Source organism: Phallusia mammillata, chromosome 2 (assembly GCF_965637545.1).
Source record: "Phallusia mammillata chromosome 2, kaPhaMamm4.hap1.1, whole genome shotgun sequence".
Lineage (NCBI taxonomy): Eukaryota > Metazoa > Chordata > Ascidiacea > Phlebobranchia > Ascidiidae > Phallusia > Phallusia mammillata.
In genome coordinates, this window is record NC_137253.1 from 20,009,626 (window position 1) to 20,031,180 (window position 21,555).

Consider the following 21,555-nt stretch of genomic DNA (forward strand, 5'->3'; position numbering starts at 1 on the left):
ACCGAAAAAGTTTAAGAACCCCTGGGCTAGATGGTTTAATTGTTATTTTTTGCGTTACAGACCTGTATTGTAACTAGACACGTATTAACTGCATGAAATTATTTCTATGTTTTGTTCAGCAGAAGCACTGGGGTTCGTTAGAAGATAACCGGCGCGTATGTGCAAGTATGTGCACCAATGCAGGTGTCGGCAACCTTTTTTGCACTGCGGATCGGTTTGAAACTGAAATTTTTATCATGGACCGGCCTTTAAAGACCACAAATGTTTAGCACTGAACACGAATCGCAGTTATTACAACTTTGATTCAATGTGAACCGTGAGCTAGTTTTATGCGGCCCGGTAGCTAACCTCTCACAGACCGGCACCGGTGGTTGCCGACCACTGCACCAATGGACTCATTAAACTTGATACTGGAAAAAAAAGTTAACAAAAAAGTACAGCACATGGCTGAAAGGACACAAGATAAACAATGTAATAAAGTATTTCTGAAGTTGATTTCAACAATATAGGGAACATTTTTAAAACAGGAAACTTAACTTAAAATTTATGGTTTTGAAAAAATTTTTCAGCTATTAATTTTTCTCGGAAGAAATTCCTCCACACTTTCGAGCTATGTAGATAGCAACGGCCTTGCACCCTAAAGTTTGGCCGCATCTCTGTCATTACCATTTAACAACTAAGTACCTGCCTTAAAAATACTTGAACGATAATTAGCATACAGATCGTGTTGTTTTTCAAACGCATACAACGTGAAGCAGGGATAAGAAAATTAGATTATAAAGCCACATCGCCGAGTCATGTTTTGTTGTCACTTTGTAAGACCTTAAAAAATACATGCAAAGGCATCAAATACATTCAAAATTATGTACAAAACATTGAGCACCGCAGTTTAAAAGATACAATGTGTTTTTATCAAAATATACAGAGTACCGAGTTTGTGCGCTATAAAACACTTTACAATGACCAGCAACCGTTACAATTACAAAATCTACATACTTGTAATCATACGTTAAGGCATGTAGCTACCAGTAACAGTATTGATGTGTAAAAAAAGTGCAGATTTATGAATCGAAGGGCACAATGAAGGGCAGTTCACAAGAATAATTGTTCTATTGACATGTAAGGCACCGTGATTAAACATGAGTGCAAAGAGTTAAGGCACGTTTTATTCATTTTGCGATTGGCAAGCTAGTGGGTTGATGTAAACATTTCCGCATCATATCATTTAGGGGTGGAGGACTATTTGACTATTATTGGTTTTGTGTTGCAAATCTGGTGGGACACAAAAACATACAAAACTTAATTGGAAAGAATCCCACTCATTTTTAAGTAATATAACGCTAACAGAGATTGATTGATTGATAATTACGCACAGAAATTCTTTAAGTCTCACTACTAATCCACACATGTACATAATGATTTAAAATTCACTTACACGGGCAATTTGCAGTCTATATGCAGCATGCATGTTTGCAGTACCACCAAAACACTCAATTCATTAAGTGCTATACTGTTTACAAACTGGCTTGATGTTGCATGACATTAAAAAAGATACAAAGTGTGTCGCATTATTATCAAATGACATTGAGAATGAAACAAAGACAAAACGAAAATGTGTACCAGTACAGCAAAAAAAGTGATTTTAGTTTCATAATTAAAACAGACTAATCCACTGCAGCAAAGCAAGCACAGATAAAGAAGGAAAGATACAGTAACATAATAGTGATAATAGTATTAAAAACACTTTTTGTACAAGTCGGTAGTGTCTATTGTGCTGTCTCCACTGTCAAAAGCCTTTAATTGCATGTTGTATTTTAGACAAACGCTTCTGACCCGCCACCTTTATTGCTTAGTATTGAGGCATGTTCTGAAGCATCATCAATGCCTGGGACGTTTTGATACTGAACCGAAGGACCCCTGCAAACCACATACGGTTTTGGTTTTATAACACTTGATAATGTATGTAATTTTGGGTGAGAAATGTAAAAATCTAACATATACATACTGCATACATTTTAATCTGCAATAACACTTTTTTTCTGAGAAAATAATTTGAAAAAAGTTTACCCATACAATTAGTAAAATGTGCAAGACAACTTAACAGTTCTACTTGCGAACAACCAGCAAACAGTCTTCTGGTAAAACAACCATTACATACCCAACGCGACAACGCCATTTCTTCCAGACAAAAAATGTTGCCACAGTCAGGATAACACCAATTGCCAGTCCCCCAAACCACAAGCCAGACATTGCACTAGAGTTAGGGACAACTGTAACTGCAACAAAATATAAAATGTTAAAGTTTGCCATGCTAAAGTTATAGTGTAAAACCAATACCTTTACCTTGTGTTGTAACAGAACAGTTAAGTTTGTCTGAAATGTCTACCAAGTTTAGTTCGTCATAGGCAATTGGAAAGCTACATCTGAAATAGCAAACAAAAACAGGTTTACCACAGGTTTGAGTGTAATGTTTTAATAGCACACAACCACCAGCAAAGTATTTTGTATGGTATAACTTATTTTTAAAAGACTGTTCTTTATTTTTTTTATGAATTCAACATTTTTCAATGCCTGGTTTAACTTTTGCTTTTGTTTGTTTTTAAAAACCAATAGAGTATGAATAGTATAAGTTAATGTGACAAACTTTAAGCAACAACAAGTGAAGCATAGTTATGTTGTTTACATATCAGTAACATAGCCTGTGCTGGTATGTAATCTGACAACAATTATGCATCACACTTAATTAGTAAAAACTTCAGCAGTTTTATATATTAGTAAATCAGCTAAAGTAAGATAACAAACACATTTACCATGCTTAAATGTCATGTGTTTTATATTTACTTTACTTAACACACAATAGTCTACTATACATATTTTAACAGAACTCACATTATGCCTTCTCCAAACAAATCTTTCCACTGTTGATTTTTTGATTCCAATAAAAAGCTTTTGATTCCAATCATTTTGCAATCACAGACAAAAGAATTGTCATCAACAAATATTTTACTTATGGTTGGTTCCTATAAAACACCACATAACTTACTTTTGCACACAGATATGATACTTATTAATAAATTACACAAAATCATAATTTTTTTGGTAAATTTGTTAATGTTTGCTGCAAAAAATATTTTTTGGTAATTGTTTAAAGTGGTTTAAAGAAAAGCTATAAGCTGGCTTCATCCACATTTTCATTGCTTCATTTCTGTGTACGCTTGTCACAGGGCTGGTCCCAGTTATGTATTGCATTATCTCTAAATATTTTATACCAAAAAGCAAATGCAAAAAATGCTAACAAGACTTACTGCAGGTTGAATGAGTGGAAGTATTGTGGTTTTTGATATAGTTTGTAACAGATTCCCTTCCAAGTGAATAAACCTTTCATTTAATAAGGAAAAATAAGTGTGAAAATGTTGACAATATAACACTAGTTTTTCAAAAAAACAAAAAAAACATGCACAAGTATTACACCTTTTGAAGTGATTACACATGGTTAATGTATGTAGTATAAACCAAGATATTTTCACACTTATTTTACAACAATGAACTATAGCTTCTAAAAAAAATTGAAAAAATGCAGTTTAAATTGGAAAAAACAGTCCAATTTTGCATGAGTGTGCAAACTAGTTAAATGACCCTGAATATAAATAATGCAACCCATCATGAGGTGCATTTTTCTTAAAAGTGAAGCTATCAATAATATGATCAACTGTTGTGGGGCTGTATAATCAACTGCACTATATGCATTTTATCTAAATTCTAAACAGACATACACATTTAAATAAAAATGGCATAAACAAACCGTCAGGGTAAAAAGTCCAAAAAGGACTCATAGAAACTGGTTTGCTACTGTGAATATAATGTGCAATAAATGTCAACCCACAAATTATTGCAATCATTTTCTAATAACTCTCCACAAAGTCTGTACATGTCACAAAAAATCATGTACACCATTTTACGGACTAATTTGTGTCAATGAAAAAAACATAACGATCATTTGAAAGAAAACTTACCTTATTTTTTCTAAGCTGGCAAACGCTTGGGAATTAATCATGCTTATCTTGTTGTTTCGAATATAAAGCCATTGCAATGAAACTAGATTCTAAAAATAAGTTTGCTGAATAGATAGAAACAACATCAGTCATAACATTTACCTTTAACATAAAATCATTGATTTCTGTCAATTCATTGTTGTCCAGGACAAGGATCGACAATTTTTCCAAGTTGGCAAAGAGATTTTTAGGAATGTTATGAATCCTATTGTCTCGCATCGTTAAAGTTGAAAGTGATGGAAGATTAAACACCTTTATAACACATATTTAGTACTTACAAAACAAAAAATATATTTTGTAGAGAACATTAATCCACTTAGCAATAAGATTGTATAACAAAATTATAAAAAATGAGTTACTCTAGTTTTGAATGCATTAAACTGTTATTTACATCATCTAATAAGAGACATGTAAATTTATACAGACTTTTAAACATGCTACTTAAATTTAAACTTGCAAAATCTCTAAATACATACATTCTGTGCAATCTTAGATATTTTGTTATTGTCCAAGCGAATTTCTTCCAGCTGTTTAAAAGGTTTGAAAGCATGTGGTGGAATACTTGGAATGTCATTATTTGCCAAGCTTATAGTGAGAATGTCTTTTTCAAAATTAGTAACCCCAGGTAGCTCTACAAAAAAAGTATCAGTTACTGTGGTTATATTTATCTGCATATATATGTTTTAGTACCAGATAGACGAAATCCTTCTGAAGAACAATCCACATGACGAGAAATACAAGTGCAACCTTCAACACAACTAGCATTAGCTTTATGGAAAGTTTGTGATGATTCCTGCAACAACAAAACAAAAAAGTTGAGCCCAAAAACTTTTTTTTTTTTTGTCCACTTGTCCAAGCACAAATTTTCAAATAACTAAAAAAGAGACTTTCATATATATTGCCAATTGATACATTCTATGTCTTCTTCAATGATTTGTCATACACACTATTTCACATCTGCACACTAGAAATACTGCCTTCCTATATATTGCCAATTTATACATTATATATCCTGTTTAATAATTTACACAAAAAACAACATTTGACACACTAATAAATGCAAGCAAAAATGTAGGTTCTAACACACAGAATTATTGACAGTGTTAACATGTAAATATTCTTTAGATTCCAAAGGACAAATTAATGACCATCCATAGAAAGCATCAACTAAACTAAAAAATTATCGTGAAATGCAATATATTAAAATGTTATATATTTACAAAAGTAATGAGAAGTAATGTTTTGTTTTAAAAATTAACAATTGACACAATTTTAGATATTGTGTCGTTTGCATCGTTGCATCGAAATATTTAAGAGATTGGGTGGTTCCTTACTGAAAGAAATAACACGCTCAACCCTATAAATTTTGTATTCAAAAAAGATTCAAAACCAATTCTACGGCCCAAACCAAATCAGTGCAAAAAATGGCTGATTCGGTCAAAAAAATTTGGCAAACTGAATATTTGGTACATCTCCAGTGTTAACACACATTCGGGACAGTAAGGGCATTCATGTACAAACTTCATAGTTTGGATCTGTTGGTGGGTCATCTGAGGTTAAACTCACTAAGTGTCAATAGCAAGTTACCAACCTTTAGGCAAGTCAATGAAAACTAGACAGGTGGCTTTTTAATATACTTCCATTTTATATGTTCTATATCCTATTTGTGAACTTACTATAACTATACACATTATTTGATCTACACATATGATTGTTTTTTTAAAGCAAAAACGAACGGGTCCCCACCCGCTTTCGTACGGATTCATGGTAAACAAGGTTCAAGGGATTTTTATATTTCAAAATTCTTTAGAATACTTGCATTGCACCAACCAACAAAGCATGAAACTCTCAGATTATGCACTTTAGTCAGGACAGTGGTTTTAAAAAATTACAGTTTGGGGGCCTGTGGGTGAATCGCTGGTTTATTCGAGGTCAAACTTCAGGAGAATTAAATTTGGATCAATAACTAACATTGTAAAAGCATCCAGCCAATAAATGATAAGCTGCAGACCGTGCACACTGTTTCGACCCAGCTGCACTGATGAGACCTTATAGGTCGAAACAGTGTGCACTGTCTGCAATAACTAACATCTGTATAAATTTGAATAAATTTAAAGAACTCTTTCATGACCAAACACAACTAACAAACCATCGTTAGACAAAAAAAGAAAAAAAATACGGACAAAAACAATGTGTGTCCCCTTCAGGGAAGGGGGCCTATAAAAATGTTTGAACCATACTTTATTACACAAACTGTTGGCACAATTCAGTCTTAGCCAAATATAAAAATAAACTAGAATAGTGGTTTTCCTATATATTGCCAGTTTATATACACTACATCATATTTAACGATGTATCACATATACCATTTACTATATTTATAACGGATAAATATTTGGCACCTACATTTCATTGGGTTCCTATCTTTTTGCTGGGACTTTATGACATAATTGTTTCTGCAAGCAAGAGGTAAAGGGGTGAAAATGGATATATATATACAACTTCAAGTTACAAAATACTTTAAAATATGCTGCAATGTACCAATCCAAAAAGTGTGAACTCCAGAATCATCTGCTTTAGCAAGTATAGCTGTTTTAAAAATTTCATGTTTTGGGGGGCTGTGAGTGAACCGAGGGATTAAACGGAGTCAAAATTCACATGGACCATCTTTAGACCAATATCTATAATGTGTGTAAATTTGAAAAAGTTTGAACCATTCTTTTTTGACCAAAACGTGGGAACAAATCCACGTTAGACGGGGGGAAAAAATAGAGACAAAAACAATGCGTACCCTTCAGGGAAGGGGACCCATAAATGCAGATGAAATGAATGAAATAATATATGTGTCACTTTTAGGGCATGTGACCTATAAAACACTAAACAGCACAAACCTTAGCTGTCACTTGTTCAGGATTATTAGTTTTAACTGTCTTTTTCATGTCAACAGTAATTTTTGTAGTTGCCACAACGGTGCTGTTTCTGTTGGTAGCAGAGCAGCTATAAACTCCACCATCATCTTGGGTAAATTCATGAATGATAATGCTGCCATTGGAAAATGCATCAATGCCATCATATTTGTCTGCTGTATGTATGCTGTATTTGTCCTTATTGGGTGCAATCCATGTAATAGAGGGAACAGGAAATGTGCCTATGAAAGATATCCAAACAACGTCAAGATTTTTTTTGAAAATTGGCATTCTCTGCACACCCTATCAACTTAAAGGGTAAGTATTTTTATTTTACCTAATTCCTCCCAAACTTTCTGGATAAGCTTGTTATAGGAACAAGCTTAACATTGACCTAAAACAGCTGAAAAGTATACGGTAACACAGACACACACCTGGTTTTGAAACAAAAATATGATGCAAAATAATAGCCATCACTATTATGTTTGCATTGACACCAATGAGTTAGGGGAACATCATAGGCGCCAAGATTTACAAAAATGCATGGTGGCGGACGTCAATTATGATGACACTTTATGTGACGTTTTGAAGGCCTGTGGGTGAACCGCTGGGTCATTTGGGGTCAAACTTAAGGAGAAATTTGAATTAACTAGAAGGGTGGCTTAGCACATTTTGTCGTTGCACATACACTATAACCTATTTTAAAACATTAATATATTTCCCATGCTTACTTTGTTTTGGGTCCCATATTAGCTAGCGTCTTTTATAACGTTAGTTGTTTCTGCAGGCAAAAACTCATGGGTCCCCACACATGCAAAGTTGAAAATAATGCATTTCAAGAGATAACCATTATAAAGTTGGGTGTTGTAAATTTAAAAACTTACTTATTTTAGGGGGCTAGTGGAGTAAATGTTGGGGCTACAAAGTGAAACAAATCAAATGAAACCTACAAATAGCATAGTCCACATGCTACCCAAATTTTAGCCAATTCCGACACTGTTTAATAAACTCACCCATTTTAGGGGGCTAGTGGGGTGACTAATAGGGTTCGACAAACAAACTAAAAAATATGAAACCTCAATGACTCAAACAATAGTTCTGCACAATTTCAGCCCAATCCAACAATGTTAAAAATTTCAACCACTAGGTGTTTAAAGCAATAACCGTTAATGTTTCTGATGTCACAGGGCTGTTAACAACCTACTAACTGCCATGGCGCAAAAACGTCCACCAAGCAACCCATAAAGTCACAAACGAGTAACACACAACTGGTTGCCCTTGTAACACTATTGCGCCACATAAATCTTTCGTTTGGGGTGTCCAGTAACATACAAATACATTTTACACTTTGGAGGCTTGTGGGGTAAATGTTAGGGCTACAGGGTTAAACAAAACAATCGACACCTATAAATGGCATACTCTACAAGCTATCCAAATTTTAGCCAATTCTGACACTGTTTACAAACTCGCCCATTTTAGGAGGCTAGCGGGGTAATTACTGGGGTTATCAGGACAAACAAAGTGGGATGCAAATTTACACTAGAAAAGTGGCTTTCTGATATATTTCCATTTTATATATTCTATACGACATTTACCAACTTACTACACTATACACAATTTATCTATATTTATGATTGTTTTTGCAAGCAAAAACGAATGGGTCCCCACACGCGCGTTTATGCGGATTTACGATAAACCTATGTTGCGATTATTTTTAGATTTTGTAGATAAAAGCATTAACTTAACTTTAAATGTTTTAGTCCATATTCTTTTTGCATCATTGTCATATAATTACAAAAAAACGGTGAAAAAAGAACGGGAAAAATACTTTCAATTTAATCTCTTGCTTTGACCTTGATATTGTCGTTCAAGTTCAGTATTTAACATAAATTTTCCTAGAAAGCCTTAACTGTTATATTAGACACTATATAAAAAAGTCGTTTGCTACAAAGGTATACATATAACAACTTGTTTTTTACTTAACTTTGTTTCGCAAAAACGACCGTTTAATGACCTTTTTACACTGTTTTTAACAGCATGCAGTCCTCAGTGTTCAGCAATACCGTTTAGCCTAATTTATACCTGACTTAAGTACTGACTCTTGAATTGATTTGTCAAAAATAAAGAAGATACGTTATGACGAAAAATTCTTAACTGTGTTGTAATGCCTACAAGTTGACCTTTAGTGACCCGTGGTTATGCGACTGCCAAGCTGACAACGAGAATTTAAAGACCATTTATCGCGGCGTTTTAAAAAGTTAAGTTTATTTTTTCATATTTATGTTGATCAACGACGTTTTGCCCGACATAAATGAAACCGAAGTACGTTTATTGAGATTAAATTACGTCTTAGGTGTAAAACCTTCGCCAAAACTGAAAATGCGCGTAGTAAACGAAAACGACACAGCATTGCTTCACACAAAAACAGCTGATCTCTAATCACCCAAACGACTGTCTCGTAAAACACGTCTGTCCGGACGTCAAGCTGAGCACTCCCACTCTGCGGCCTTAATCGTAAACCAGTGAATTCCTCCCTTGGGACTTATATCTGACTAATAGCGTACACATATTATGGGTTGTAAAGGTAACTGGCAAAATTTTAAATACTAAACGAATAGCCTGCTTAAACAATAGTTAAAATGTTCAAATATTTGTGCACCATAGGGCTTCTGCTTTAGCAAGTATAGCCATTTTAAAAATTTGACGCTTTGGGGGCTGTGAGTGAACCGAGGGATTAAACGGAGTCAAAATTCACATGGACCATCTTTAGACCATTATGTATGGTGTGTGTAAATTTGAAAAAGTTTGAACCATTCTTTCTTGACCAAAACATGGAAACAAATCCACGTTAGACGAAACAAAAGAAAAAAAATATATAGACAAAAACAATTCAGGGAGGGGGACCCATAATAAGTTAAGCAACAGGTAGAGATAGGATATGGTTTCACAATATTTACCTGCTTTCAGTTTACAGTCCAATTGTATTGATTGGTTAACTTTTAGCACAGTATTTTCTGAGATTCCAATAATGGCTGGAGGATCACAAGTTGAAAATAAACTTTTATCCAATTTGAATACAGCTTTATTTGGTCGCGCTGAATTGGCTGGACTAAATTTTATAGATTGGTGGTTATGATGCAATAAGATTTAATTTTTAATCAAATCGTTCCATGGTATAATACAAAACGTTAATTAGCAAAAACACATAAGCAAAAAACAACATTTTCTTACTTGACACAAATAAGATTGTTGAGTAGTGAATGTGTCCATGTGTTTGCACCAAGCCACTTATGAGCAGGCAGCATAGCACAATCACAAGCCCATGGGTTTTCAGTCACTTTTATGCTCTACAATAAAAAGCTTAATAAACAATGTGTTTTTAGTGTTTTTAATTTACTGTTAATTTGTCAATGTGCCACACTCACAACGGAAATATATTTGTTACCAAGTCAATTTCTATCTTTACCAAAAACACAGAAACTGATAACAACGCTTTTTTATGTGAAGAAAGACATTTTGAAAAAAAGCACCCATTGAATTAATGAATTTGACTTAACCTTTGTTTGTATTGGCTAAAGACCTAAAATACATCCAATACAAACATGGTATAATGTATATTTAAAGCACCAAACGTAATGGTAAAATCAGGTACAGCATTAACCTGATCAGTGAACTGTCTATCTAACACACAGTCTCCATAACTAACGACTGACTGCCCCAGGGGTGTCTGTCTTTCAAGCCCATGACATTGTTTGTGCGGTCACAAATACAACATGTAAAGAAACTTGTCAACAGGTCTGAATTATTTTGTAACTAGAAGGGTGGCTTAGCACATTTTGTCGTTGCATTTACACTATAACCTATTTTAAAACATTGACATATTTCCTATGCTTATTTTGCATTGGGTCCCATATTAGCCATCGTCTTTTATAACCTTAGTTGTTTCAGCAGGCAGAAACTCATGGGTCCCTACCATAGGGGCCGATTCCCGGGGTGGCAGGGGTGGCGGCCTTCCCACTAAAAATCTCTGCGGTGGCAGCCATTGTAAAATAGCTATGCTGCCACACCAGAAATTGCCTGGCCGTATTTATATTCGTGCATTACAGATATGCGTTTCTTTTCATTCACATGCGCTGTTTCGAATGGTCGGTATATTTCGAGCATGTGCAAAGCAAGTTATGTGAAATCCTTATTGTTTTTGAACAACGCATGGGGAAAACCCATTTTGCACTACTTGCTTCAGTGATTTTCGCCAAGGTTGCTCCTCAAAAGCAATACTGAACAAGACTTATGACGTAACGATTGCAATTTTCACATTTTTGTGTATTCTGAAAGTTAATTGGCAGTTAGGGATTATATTGTTACATAAGAATTCCGTTTTCATGTGTGGAAAATATAATTGTAGTGACCACTCATGTACCCAAATTTCGTGTGGGAACTGCAATGCCGATTCCATAGTTTTGCAAAAATTGAAACGTTTGTGTTATGTTACCTTTTAAACCACACTACATCTTATGGATTATTAACGCTATCCAGCACGAGATACACTTTTGCTGCCAGTAACCAGTACGCTGCTGTGATTACATCACTAACGTATTGTGACATTACAACTCCACAACTAGACAGGCGGTTTGTGACGTGACTTCCATAGGTGTTACATCCAAGTTAACCAATATTGCGTACATGGTAATGTACGTGTTTATTCCCTTTCAATAACCGCGAACAGCATCTACAACCACTAACATGTACCCCAGTGTGTTTTGATCACGTAAGGAACCACTTGACCAAATTTCGCCATGCCACAAAAGAAAATTTATGCTAAAAAATCGACACCTATGGTCCCCACAGATGCAAAGTTGAAAATAATGCATTTCAAGAGATAACCATGAGAAAGTCGGGTGTTGTAAGGTAAAACACAGTGATCGGCACTGGGCTCAAATAAAAATACTATGTAGAGTACAAACTACACAATTTAGATTCACCCCAGATATTGTTTAAAGTATGTCCTATTTAATGTTCTTTTTTAAAGAAAAGAAGGAGTAAATAGTGGTATAATGGGGTAAAACAACAAATAGACACCTGTGAATAGCAAATTCTACACGATGTCCAATTTTCATTCAATTTGGACATTGTTAAAAGAGTCACCCATTTTCGGGGCCAGTTAGTTAAATTGTGGTGCTTCAGGGCAAAACACAACCATTGACTTAAAATATTATGTTCAATAAACTTTGTGAATTTCATTTAACTCCGACTTTTTTAAAAACTTACTTATTTTAGGGGGCTAGTTGAGTAAATGTTTGGGCTACAAGGTAAAACACATTAATCGAAACCTACAAATAGCATAGTTCACATGCTACCCAAATTTTAGCCAATTCCGACACTGTTTAATAAACTCACCAATTTTTGGGGGCTAGTGGGGTGAAATTGGGGCTACAAGGTTAAACACAAAAATCAGCTCCTATGAATGGTAAATTCTACAAGCTGTCCAAATTTCAGCCGATTCCGACATTGTTTAAAAAACTGACCCATTTTAGGGGGCTAGTAGGGTAACTAATGGGGTTCAACACACAAACAATGTTTAAACCTTTGACCACTAGAGGTGTTTTGAGCAACAACCAGTAATGCTTCCAAAGTCATAGGGCTGTTAACAACCCCTAACTGCCATGGCGCAAAAACGTCCACCAAGCAACCCAGAAACGAGTAACATACAACTAGCTGCCCTTGTAACACTATTGGGAAACAGAAATTTGCCGTTTGTGCCCAATAACATACAAATACGTTTTACACTTTGGGGGCTTGTGGGGTAAATGTTGGGGCTACAGGGTTAAACACAACAATCAACACCTATAAATGGCATACTCTAAGCTATCCAAATTTCAGCCAATTCCGACACTGTTTACAAACTCACCCATTTTAGGGGCTAGCAGAGTAAATACTGGGGTTATCAGGACAAACAAAGTGGGATGCACATCTTCATAGCTATATCTACCATCTGTATAAGTTTCATCCAAATCCATCAAACATTTGATGGCAAAACATGTTCGACAAGCTTTGGGAAGAAAATTACCCATTTTAGGGGGCTAGCCGGGTAAATACTGGGGTTCATAGGCGCCGAGTTTTACAAAAATGCAAGGTGGCGGACGTAAAGTGTGACGTCATAAATGCGTGAAACCGCCAGAACTCAAACTCAAAGCCCCAAAAAACTTCCCATAGACTGTTCGTCAAAATTCAAAAAAAAATATGTTGTTTATTTTGGAACACACTGTTGTACCGTTTAAAATTGGTTTGGCAGTATTTAAAAATGTTTAGTCACGTTGTTATTGCTTTGTATCACGTAAAATAACCAATAGCCTAACCTTCACTGGCAACAATTGTGTGTTTGACGTCATAATAAAAGCACTAACCAAAACAGGTTACAGTTTTAAGCCACGTTTTGTTGCTTTTTCGCCAGCACATTTATTGAAAAGCTAAATCGTTTTAGTTTTTACGATAATTCGTGCTAAACCGCTACAAGCAATCAAAAATATCCACTGTGGCCGCCACCGTGCTTTGCAAACCCAAGGTGGCGGCACCACCCCGCCACCGCCCACTCAGCGCCTATGCTGGGGTTATTAACAAAAACAAAGTGGGATGCACATCTACATAACTATATCTACCATTTGTAAAAATTTCATTCAAATCCATCAAACATTTGATGGAAAAACGAGTCGGACAAACTTTGGGAAGAAAATAACCCATTTAAGGGGGCTAGCGGGGTAAATACTGGGGTTATCAACAAAAATAAAGTGGTACGGACATCTACATAACTATATCTACCATCTGTGTTCATTTCATTTAAACCCATCAAACATTTGATGAAAAAACGAGTCGGACAAACTTTAGGAAGAAAAAAACATGAACATAACATTCAGTTTAATCACCAATATATAGGTATATATATACATATATACTCACACACCTTGAACATGTTTGAATGAAGACCTTTTACCCATTTTGGATCGAATGTGTGAAGTTGATTGCCCACCAAACTTAACTGAGTTAAGCTTTTCAATTGCGAAAATGCATGGGAGTGAATGAATGAAATCTTGTTGTAACTTAAATCTAAAGACATCAACTTCTCCAGATCATACAATAAAAAGTGCTGTATAAATTCCAGTTTGTTATGATCCAACTTCAAAACCTAAAAAAGATAAAATGCTTTATTATGTGCAAACACAAGTAGCATGGTGCTATTAAACAACACAAACCTGGGTACATTTACATGCAAGAAATTACATAACGTTAGCAAATCCACATATAACATGGAGTAGAGACGTTTTACATGCAGGTTTAGCTGAATTAATTTGTATTCAGCAAATAAGCAAAGTTTTAGGAAGAGTTTTGTCGAAGACTTTAGATCTATATGGTTAGCATTTCATTAAAAAGGAAATATATATACATGGTTATGCAACCAGCCCAAGGTACAAAAAATGGCATGTGAGATTGTGACAAAATGCTAATACCTTTTTTACTGATTGGATTATAACTACTCACTATGCAACTAAAAGGGGCCCAGCAATGTCACATAAATCACTTGTTAACATTATGGCAAACATTATAGTGTTTGATATTAAACAAAAAGTCCTACATAAAAGTGTGGTCAACAGTATTTTTAGACATTGCTTACAAATTTCACCCAATTAAAATGGTGTGACTACAGGAGTGAAACAAAGCAATTATCAAACTGCTATGGTACATTTTGCAAACTCACCAAACTTTTAACCTATTTGAACATTGTTTAAAAAACGATGCTTTCGCGTAAGAAAAATGTCCTAGGTTTTTAGTTTAGGTCTGTAGTTTGAGGTTTAATTTAAAGGCAAAAAGTTACCTGGAGTTGTAGAGGGTTCCATTCGAATACATCATCAGTGACATTAGAAATAGAGTTGTGACTAAGAACCAAAGTGGTTAAACTGTCCAAGTTATCGAATGCATCATATCTGATTTTTAAAATTCCACAATGCGAAAAATTCAAATATGTGATATCTTCTGCATCTGGAACCTACCAAAAACAATGAAAAACTAGAAGGGTGGCTTAGCACATATTGCCCTTGCATATACACTATAACCTATTTTAAAACATAAATATATTTCCTATGCTTATTTTGCATTGGGTCCCATATTAGTCACAGACTTTTATGACTTTAGTCGTTTCTGCAGGCAAAAACTCATGGGTCCCCACACATGCAAAGTTGTAGATAATGCATTTCAAGAGATAACCATGCAAAAGTCGGGTGTTGTAAGGTAAAACACAGTGATCGGCACTGGGCTTAAATAATAATACTATGTAGAATACAAACTATAAAATTAGATTCACCCCAGATATTGGTTAAAGTATGTCCTATTTAACGTTTTAAAAAAACTGACCCATTTTATGGGGCTAGTAGGGCAACTAATTGGGTTCGACACAAAAACTAAAAAATATATAAAAACCACAATGACTCAATCAATAGTACTGCAAAATTTCAGCCCAATCCGCCAATGTTTAAAATTTCGACCACTAGAGGTGTTTTGAGCAACAACCGTTACTGTTTCTGACGTCATAGGGCTGTTAACAAGCCCCTAACTGCCATGGCGCAAAAACGACCACCAAGAAACCCACCAACGAGCAACAAACAGCTGGTTGCCCTTGTAACACTATTGCTCCAAAGAAATCTTTCATTTGTGGTGCCCAGTACCATACAAATACGTTTTACACTTTAGGGGCTTGTGGGGTAAATGTTAGGACTACAGGGTTGAACACAACAATTGACACCTATAAATGGCATACTATACAAGAAATCCAAATTTCAGCCAATTCTGACAATGTTTAAAAACTCACCCATTTTAGGGGGCGAGCGGGGTAAATACTGGGGTTATCAACAAAAACAAAGTGGGATGCACATCTACATGAATATATCTACCATCTGTGTAAATTTCAGCCAAATCCATCAAACATTTGATGGAAAAACGAGTCGGACAAACTTTGGGTAAAAACACCCATTTTAGGGGGCGAGCGGGGTAAATACTGGGGTTATCAACAAAAACAAAGTGGGATGCACATCTACATAACTATATCTCCCATTTGTGTAAATTTCAGCCAAATCCATCAAACATTTGATGGAAAAACGAGTCGGACAAACTTCGGGGAAAAAATACCCATTTTAGGGGGCTAGCGGGGTAAATACTGGGGTTATCAACAAAAACAAAGTGGGATGCACATCTACATAACTATATCTACCATCTGTGTAAATTTCAGCCAAATCCATCAAACATTTGATGGAAAAACGAGTCGGACAAACTTTGGGGAGAAAAAAAAAAGGAAGAAAAAAAACAAAAACAATTTGAGTAAAATCAATATGTGTCCCCTTCAGGGAAGGGGACCCATAATTACAGTTTTATTTTAGCTAGAACATTGTTCAGTGGCACCCTAGGTGACAAATGTAAAAGAGTCCATTCCTGACCAATGTAAATCACTTGTATTTAAAAAAACTGCACAACAAACAATTTTTTTCCTCACTGGACTATATAAGTTCCAGGTGAAGGGGTGAAAATGAGTAATCCCAACTAAACATACAAAATGCCTAAAAATACTATAAAATGCAAAAACCAACAAAGACACAAATTCCCAGGTTATTTATTTTAGCATTTGATGCATTTTTTCTAATTTCACAAACATTTTCCTGGAAAACCTTTTTCCACACACAGCTTATGGTGTTAGCCTTATTTAACTTCTTATTTTTTTTGTGCATCAAAATAACTATGCAGCCCTTTGGACCTTTTTTAGTACTGCAAAACTTGCATTAACTAATATGGAAAGTATTATGTTTTTTGCTGACATCACCCCTTCAAGACATATGATGAGGAAGTAACAAACATCCTTTTGCAGTACCAATGAGCAAGAGCTCACTTACCGTTTTAAGCACAGTAAAGTTATTTCCGCTAAAATCAGCAGATCTTACATCTTCAGAAAATGAACTTGGAAGTTCAGTAATGCCTGTACAATTTAAGACGCTTTCTTTGCATTGACAATGGTCATTACTGCAACAAAAATGAAACATATTTCAATTGACATTTTGTAGGGAAAAAAAGTAAACCAATATTTAGTTTACTTTGCGTAGTGAAAAAAACAACATTGTATCACAATAAAACTAAAACAATAGATATATTTTCCATTGTACAGTTTAAAGCTATAAATTGGAGATTAAACATTATTGGAAGGTTTGTCTTTTCATTGCAGGGCACTTTGTGACAAAAGACCATTTCAAACAACTTTCCCATGCAAGATTTTAAAGGCAAACTACACATGATAGGCTAAATTACACATAGTAAAACCATACTGCACATTATATTCAACAGCTTTAATCCTCATGATGTCAAGGAGTAAGAACGTGTCCCCGGACTCATACGTCATCATCAACTTACCTTTTTGCATCCACACAGTCAGCAGTGGTTGTTGTTGGTTTCACAAAACAAGGATTAAATAATAGCACAAACAAACACAATGAGCACTTTAAATACATGATGAAAACTGTAAACTGTTGTAAAAATAAAACAATTTAATATCTATGGACAATTTGCCTAATAATCAACACTAAATAAAAATTAACTTTAAATTCCATATTTGCACGCAGAGTTTGCACCAGACCACAGTTGTACGATGTAGAGCAGTGTGTTTTTTTTTTATTTTTTAGTATTTGCGAAACTTTTAAACCATAATTGTGCAAGAAGCTGCAAAAACACATACATACTAATGATATTTATATGCATATACACAGTGTTTTTTTAAGGTGTTTTGATTTTTTCTCCAGCGGTTTCCCAAAATTTGAACTTGCAAGCAAATAAGCAAATATGGCTATTTTTTGGTATTTAAATGAAACACTTGCGGTCTCTTAAAACTACTTAGCGGTCACCCAAACCAAACCTTAAAAAAAACCTGCATATACATATATATGAATTCTACAATGGCTTTCAAAAAGGTTTGACAAACAGATTATCCCCAACAAGCAAGATGTGGCTCAAACAGCCAAGGTTACAAATCACAGAAAAATGATTTTACAAACAGAACATACGTGCATGGGGATAGTTTTTAACAAGAATGTATTTGATAATAGCTGTAGTGTTTGCCCACTGTATTTTATTGTCAAAAAGGGAAAAAATCCAATTACCAAATATTCAACCAATTGCACACAGTTATAGTCGTCTTGAATAAAGTTAGATTTCTGTTAATTTCATGTGAACTTGTGCACAAATAATTTTCTGATGTCTGTTGCTATAAGTTTAACCTGGTGGTTCATTTCAACAAGATTATTTTTACTGTCCTTTTACTTATAACAAACCCAGTTTTTTATTTGTAAAGGTAGACCTGTCGGCTTCCGGTTTGTTGTCTGAGAAGCCAGTAAAAAAAATCAAGGTACAAACAAGTCTTCATTTTGTCTTTTCTTCTTCGCAACTTCTTTTAACTGTGGTTTCCTTCACATAGTTTCAAGCGTGGTCATCGGAGCTAGGCTGACAACTTTAAACTTTCTGATAAAAGCGGTCATGAGACATTACATTACACCTGCGCCGAAGAAAGAAAGTGACGACAATCTCGACTCGTCTCTCAACGAAGCTGCGAGCTACACCACAAAAGCCATGACGTAATGCGGAATAGTCCACAAGAATCAACGAAAGTGAAAAACTGAATTGTGGCCGTAAAATGAATTGTATAAGCAGGGTTCCCACCGACATGGAACTGGAAATAAGGACACACGAACAATTGGATTTCATATCAAACGAAACAGACGTTTTTGAACAAATCTTTGTATTTATTCGAACCTCGACATATCACATGTCATATTTTTTTGCCAGGAACAATCTGTTCCAACTCCTTGTTCGTAGAAAATACTTACAGCCCAGGTCTAGGTTTACTTTTAGGAGGGATTTGACTTGTAATTGTTAAAAATAAGACAAAATAAGGACTCAAGTCAAAAACAAGGACATTTCTTAAAAATAAGGACAAAAACATTTTCTAAGACATTGCCCTTCAAAATAAGGACAAATCTTCGAAATAAGGACAGTATGGCAACCCAGTGTATAAGTCTATTAGATAAAAGTTGCAGCAAAACAAGCAGTTCTAAAACAACCTGCACACATAACGTTGGAACTACGCAAACAACCTTCGCGTTGTTTTTGTTCCGCTGTCAGTGAAGTTTTTATACTGCGAAATCTACCACAACAAGAATAAATTTTAAATCCCAATTTTGCATTGTATTGCTGTCCCGATACAGTAATTACAGTTGTCCACTTGCAAAAATTTATGCCGAGAATGAATCAAACTAGCATGTAGCATCGGACAGTGCTGGCCTTCCTCCTCCTTCACCATCGACGATCCGTCTATGCAAGGAGTCGAACCGCTTGTCATATGGGGACAGGGTTGGTTCGGGTTTACTATGTATTGTTTTTAGGTGTTGGGGTGTTGTTCCGGTTCGGGCAAATTAGCCGGTCCGAACCGGTTAAAATCTCCTTGTGTTTAATTTTAAATCTTTCCATTGCGAAATGACATTTGAAAGGGAATAGCGATGGCTAACATAACTTTAAAAAAATGATTTTAAGCAACAGCGCAACATTTTGCAATTTTTCACTTTTGGCACGCACTAGCCCAGGGTTGGGTAAACTACGGCCCGCCAAATGTTAGTAAATTTTAAAGGGAAAGTAACCGAGTAACGCTGACTAGTATTATGAGCGTAGGTGTAGAGTTTTAAAAGATACCGGAGTGCGACTTGATACCTATACCATGTGCAGTATCTGTATCCGTACCACACTTTGCAACTAAACACAGATACTCTTTACGTGCTTTAGCCTGTTGTTTCTGCCACGTTATAATGCAAATCGTCACTTGACACAATTTCTTCGTTCGATAAAAGTAAAAGCGATTCACGTTTTCAAATACAGCCCATGCACTTTGCACTGTAGAGTGTAGACGACAAAACTTTGGTCACTTTGGATCAAGTTTAGGTCGTTGCAGTACTTTGCAAACGGACATTAAACACGGCTTTAGAATCGTTAACACAGACCCGCACAACACCTAAAGATGGATACTAAAAGCGACTCGCATTGTTTAATGTTGGCGTAAGGAATCTATTAACAAAAAAACGTGGGGTAGCCTATGTTTGCAACAAATTCTTGTTCATTTTGAAACAACTACAATTGTTTCGTTTCAACCAATGTTTGTCCAATCGTTGAAGTGACACCAACGTATTTGCACATAGCTGAAAATATGCTATGTTAATATTTTTGGCTAAATCAGGGGTGTACAACCTGCGGCCGTATGGCCACATGCGGCCGCGGAGACTAGTTTGTGCGGATGTGACTATGCATATTTAAATACATGTACTGGCGGCCGTGACGTAACTAAAACTATTTTGCCACATATTTTGATTTTCAAATTGTTGAAAACAGATTTTGTGAGACTGGAAAAAAGATTACCAGCCTAGTAACCACATGCGCCAGGGTTTTTATCCGCTTATTGTGTACAAAGAATACGAAAAATCAGGCACCGCTATCGTCACAATACAGATTATGACGTCATAAACAGTATGCTCCGTTCAGCTAAACTTATGCACCAAGTTAGAAATTGGGTTCTTAACCAGAGGTGCGAGAACTGTTCTTAGGGCGGTGCGGAGATGCTGAATCATTAAAGTTGATTAGGTTTATTCTATATAAATACAAAAACCCAGGGGAAAAAATACAAAAACCCATATATATAAATACAAAAATGAATACAAAAACCCAATAAGCATTTTAGGCGACTTTAAAGGGTATATATATGATATAAACCTAATTCTTTACACCAGTTATTTTAAAACAAAAAACAAGCAAGCAATTGGCGGCCGTTGGGTAATGCTATGCGGCCCCATAAGATTGAGAACTTTTGAATGCGACCCTTGCACTGAAAAGTTTGCCCACCCCTGCATGCACTATATAGCTGATAACTCGCGGTTTCTTGGGTAGCCTACGTTGTGCTGAAATTAATAATGTTTGTGATGGCAAAAAATACAGGTTGTATTTTTCCTGGTTTAGTTCCAGTTTTGGTTTTACCTGATGTTTTTTAAACCAACAAAAAGAAACTCGTTTGAAACCAAATGTGTTACCATGTATGGAACGACACAGGACCCTTTAGGCCTACGCAGGCGTATTGGAACACAACTGCATTTAGCACCCTTTTCCGAGACCTGTGTTTTTTTTTGTTTTTTTTTAAGAGTTTCGATCGAAACGTTCATTCACAAAAGTTTGATTGCAAGCCTGGCTGGAGAACTGACACACAAAGATGCAGACACGCATAAATTTGGGGTGCATCTAAAATATACAGGATCACTTGGTTCACTTGGATTGCTGGGATCGCTTGGATCACTTGGATCGCTTGGTGCATTATTCACACCGCTTGGAGCACCTTTATTTCACTTGGTGCACCTTTATATCACTTAGTGCATCTTAACATACTTTTGAGCACATTTATATCGCTTGGTTTACCCTTCTATCGCTCTGTGTACCTTTATTCCACTTGGTGCACCTTTATATCGCTCGGTGCACAATTTTGTAGC

General features: G+C 35.5%; 1 protein-coding gene across 2 annotated transcripts; it reads right to left on the minus strand.

Annotated features, from left to right (window-relative positions):
- Positions 1 to 710: 710 nt before the first annotated feature.
- LOC145213490 (uncharacterized) lies at positions 711 to 17,733 on the minus strand. 2 transcript variants are annotated; one of them, XM_080081784.1, is made up of 16 exons: positions 17,399 to 17,733; positions 16,888 to 17,014; positions 14,826 to 14,996; positions 13,917 to 14,138; positions 10,190 to 10,305; positions 9,916 to 10,067; positions 6,944 to 7,200; positions 4,743 to 4,845; positions 4,529 to 4,683; positions 4,155 to 4,304; positions 4,014 to 4,102; positions 3,306 to 3,378; positions 2,890 to 3,020; positions 2,338 to 2,423; positions 2,159 to 2,276; positions 711 to 1,917 (listed from the first exon to the last, which is right to left on the minus strand). In XM_080081784.1, exons 1-16 carry the CDS (start codon positions 17,494 to 17,496, stop codon positions 1,815 to 1,817), a joined length of 2,151 nt encoding a protein of 716 aa, XP_079937910.1. In that variant the 5' UTR covers positions 17,497 to 17,733; the 3' UTR covers positions 711 to 1,814. The 2 variants fall into 2 exon arrangements, with proteins under 2 accessions (XP_079937910.1, XP_079937911.1); XM_080081785.1 differs by having other exon boundaries at positions 2,344 to 2,423; positions 17,399 to 17,541.
- Positions 17,734 to 21,555: the final 3,822 nt, after the last annotated feature.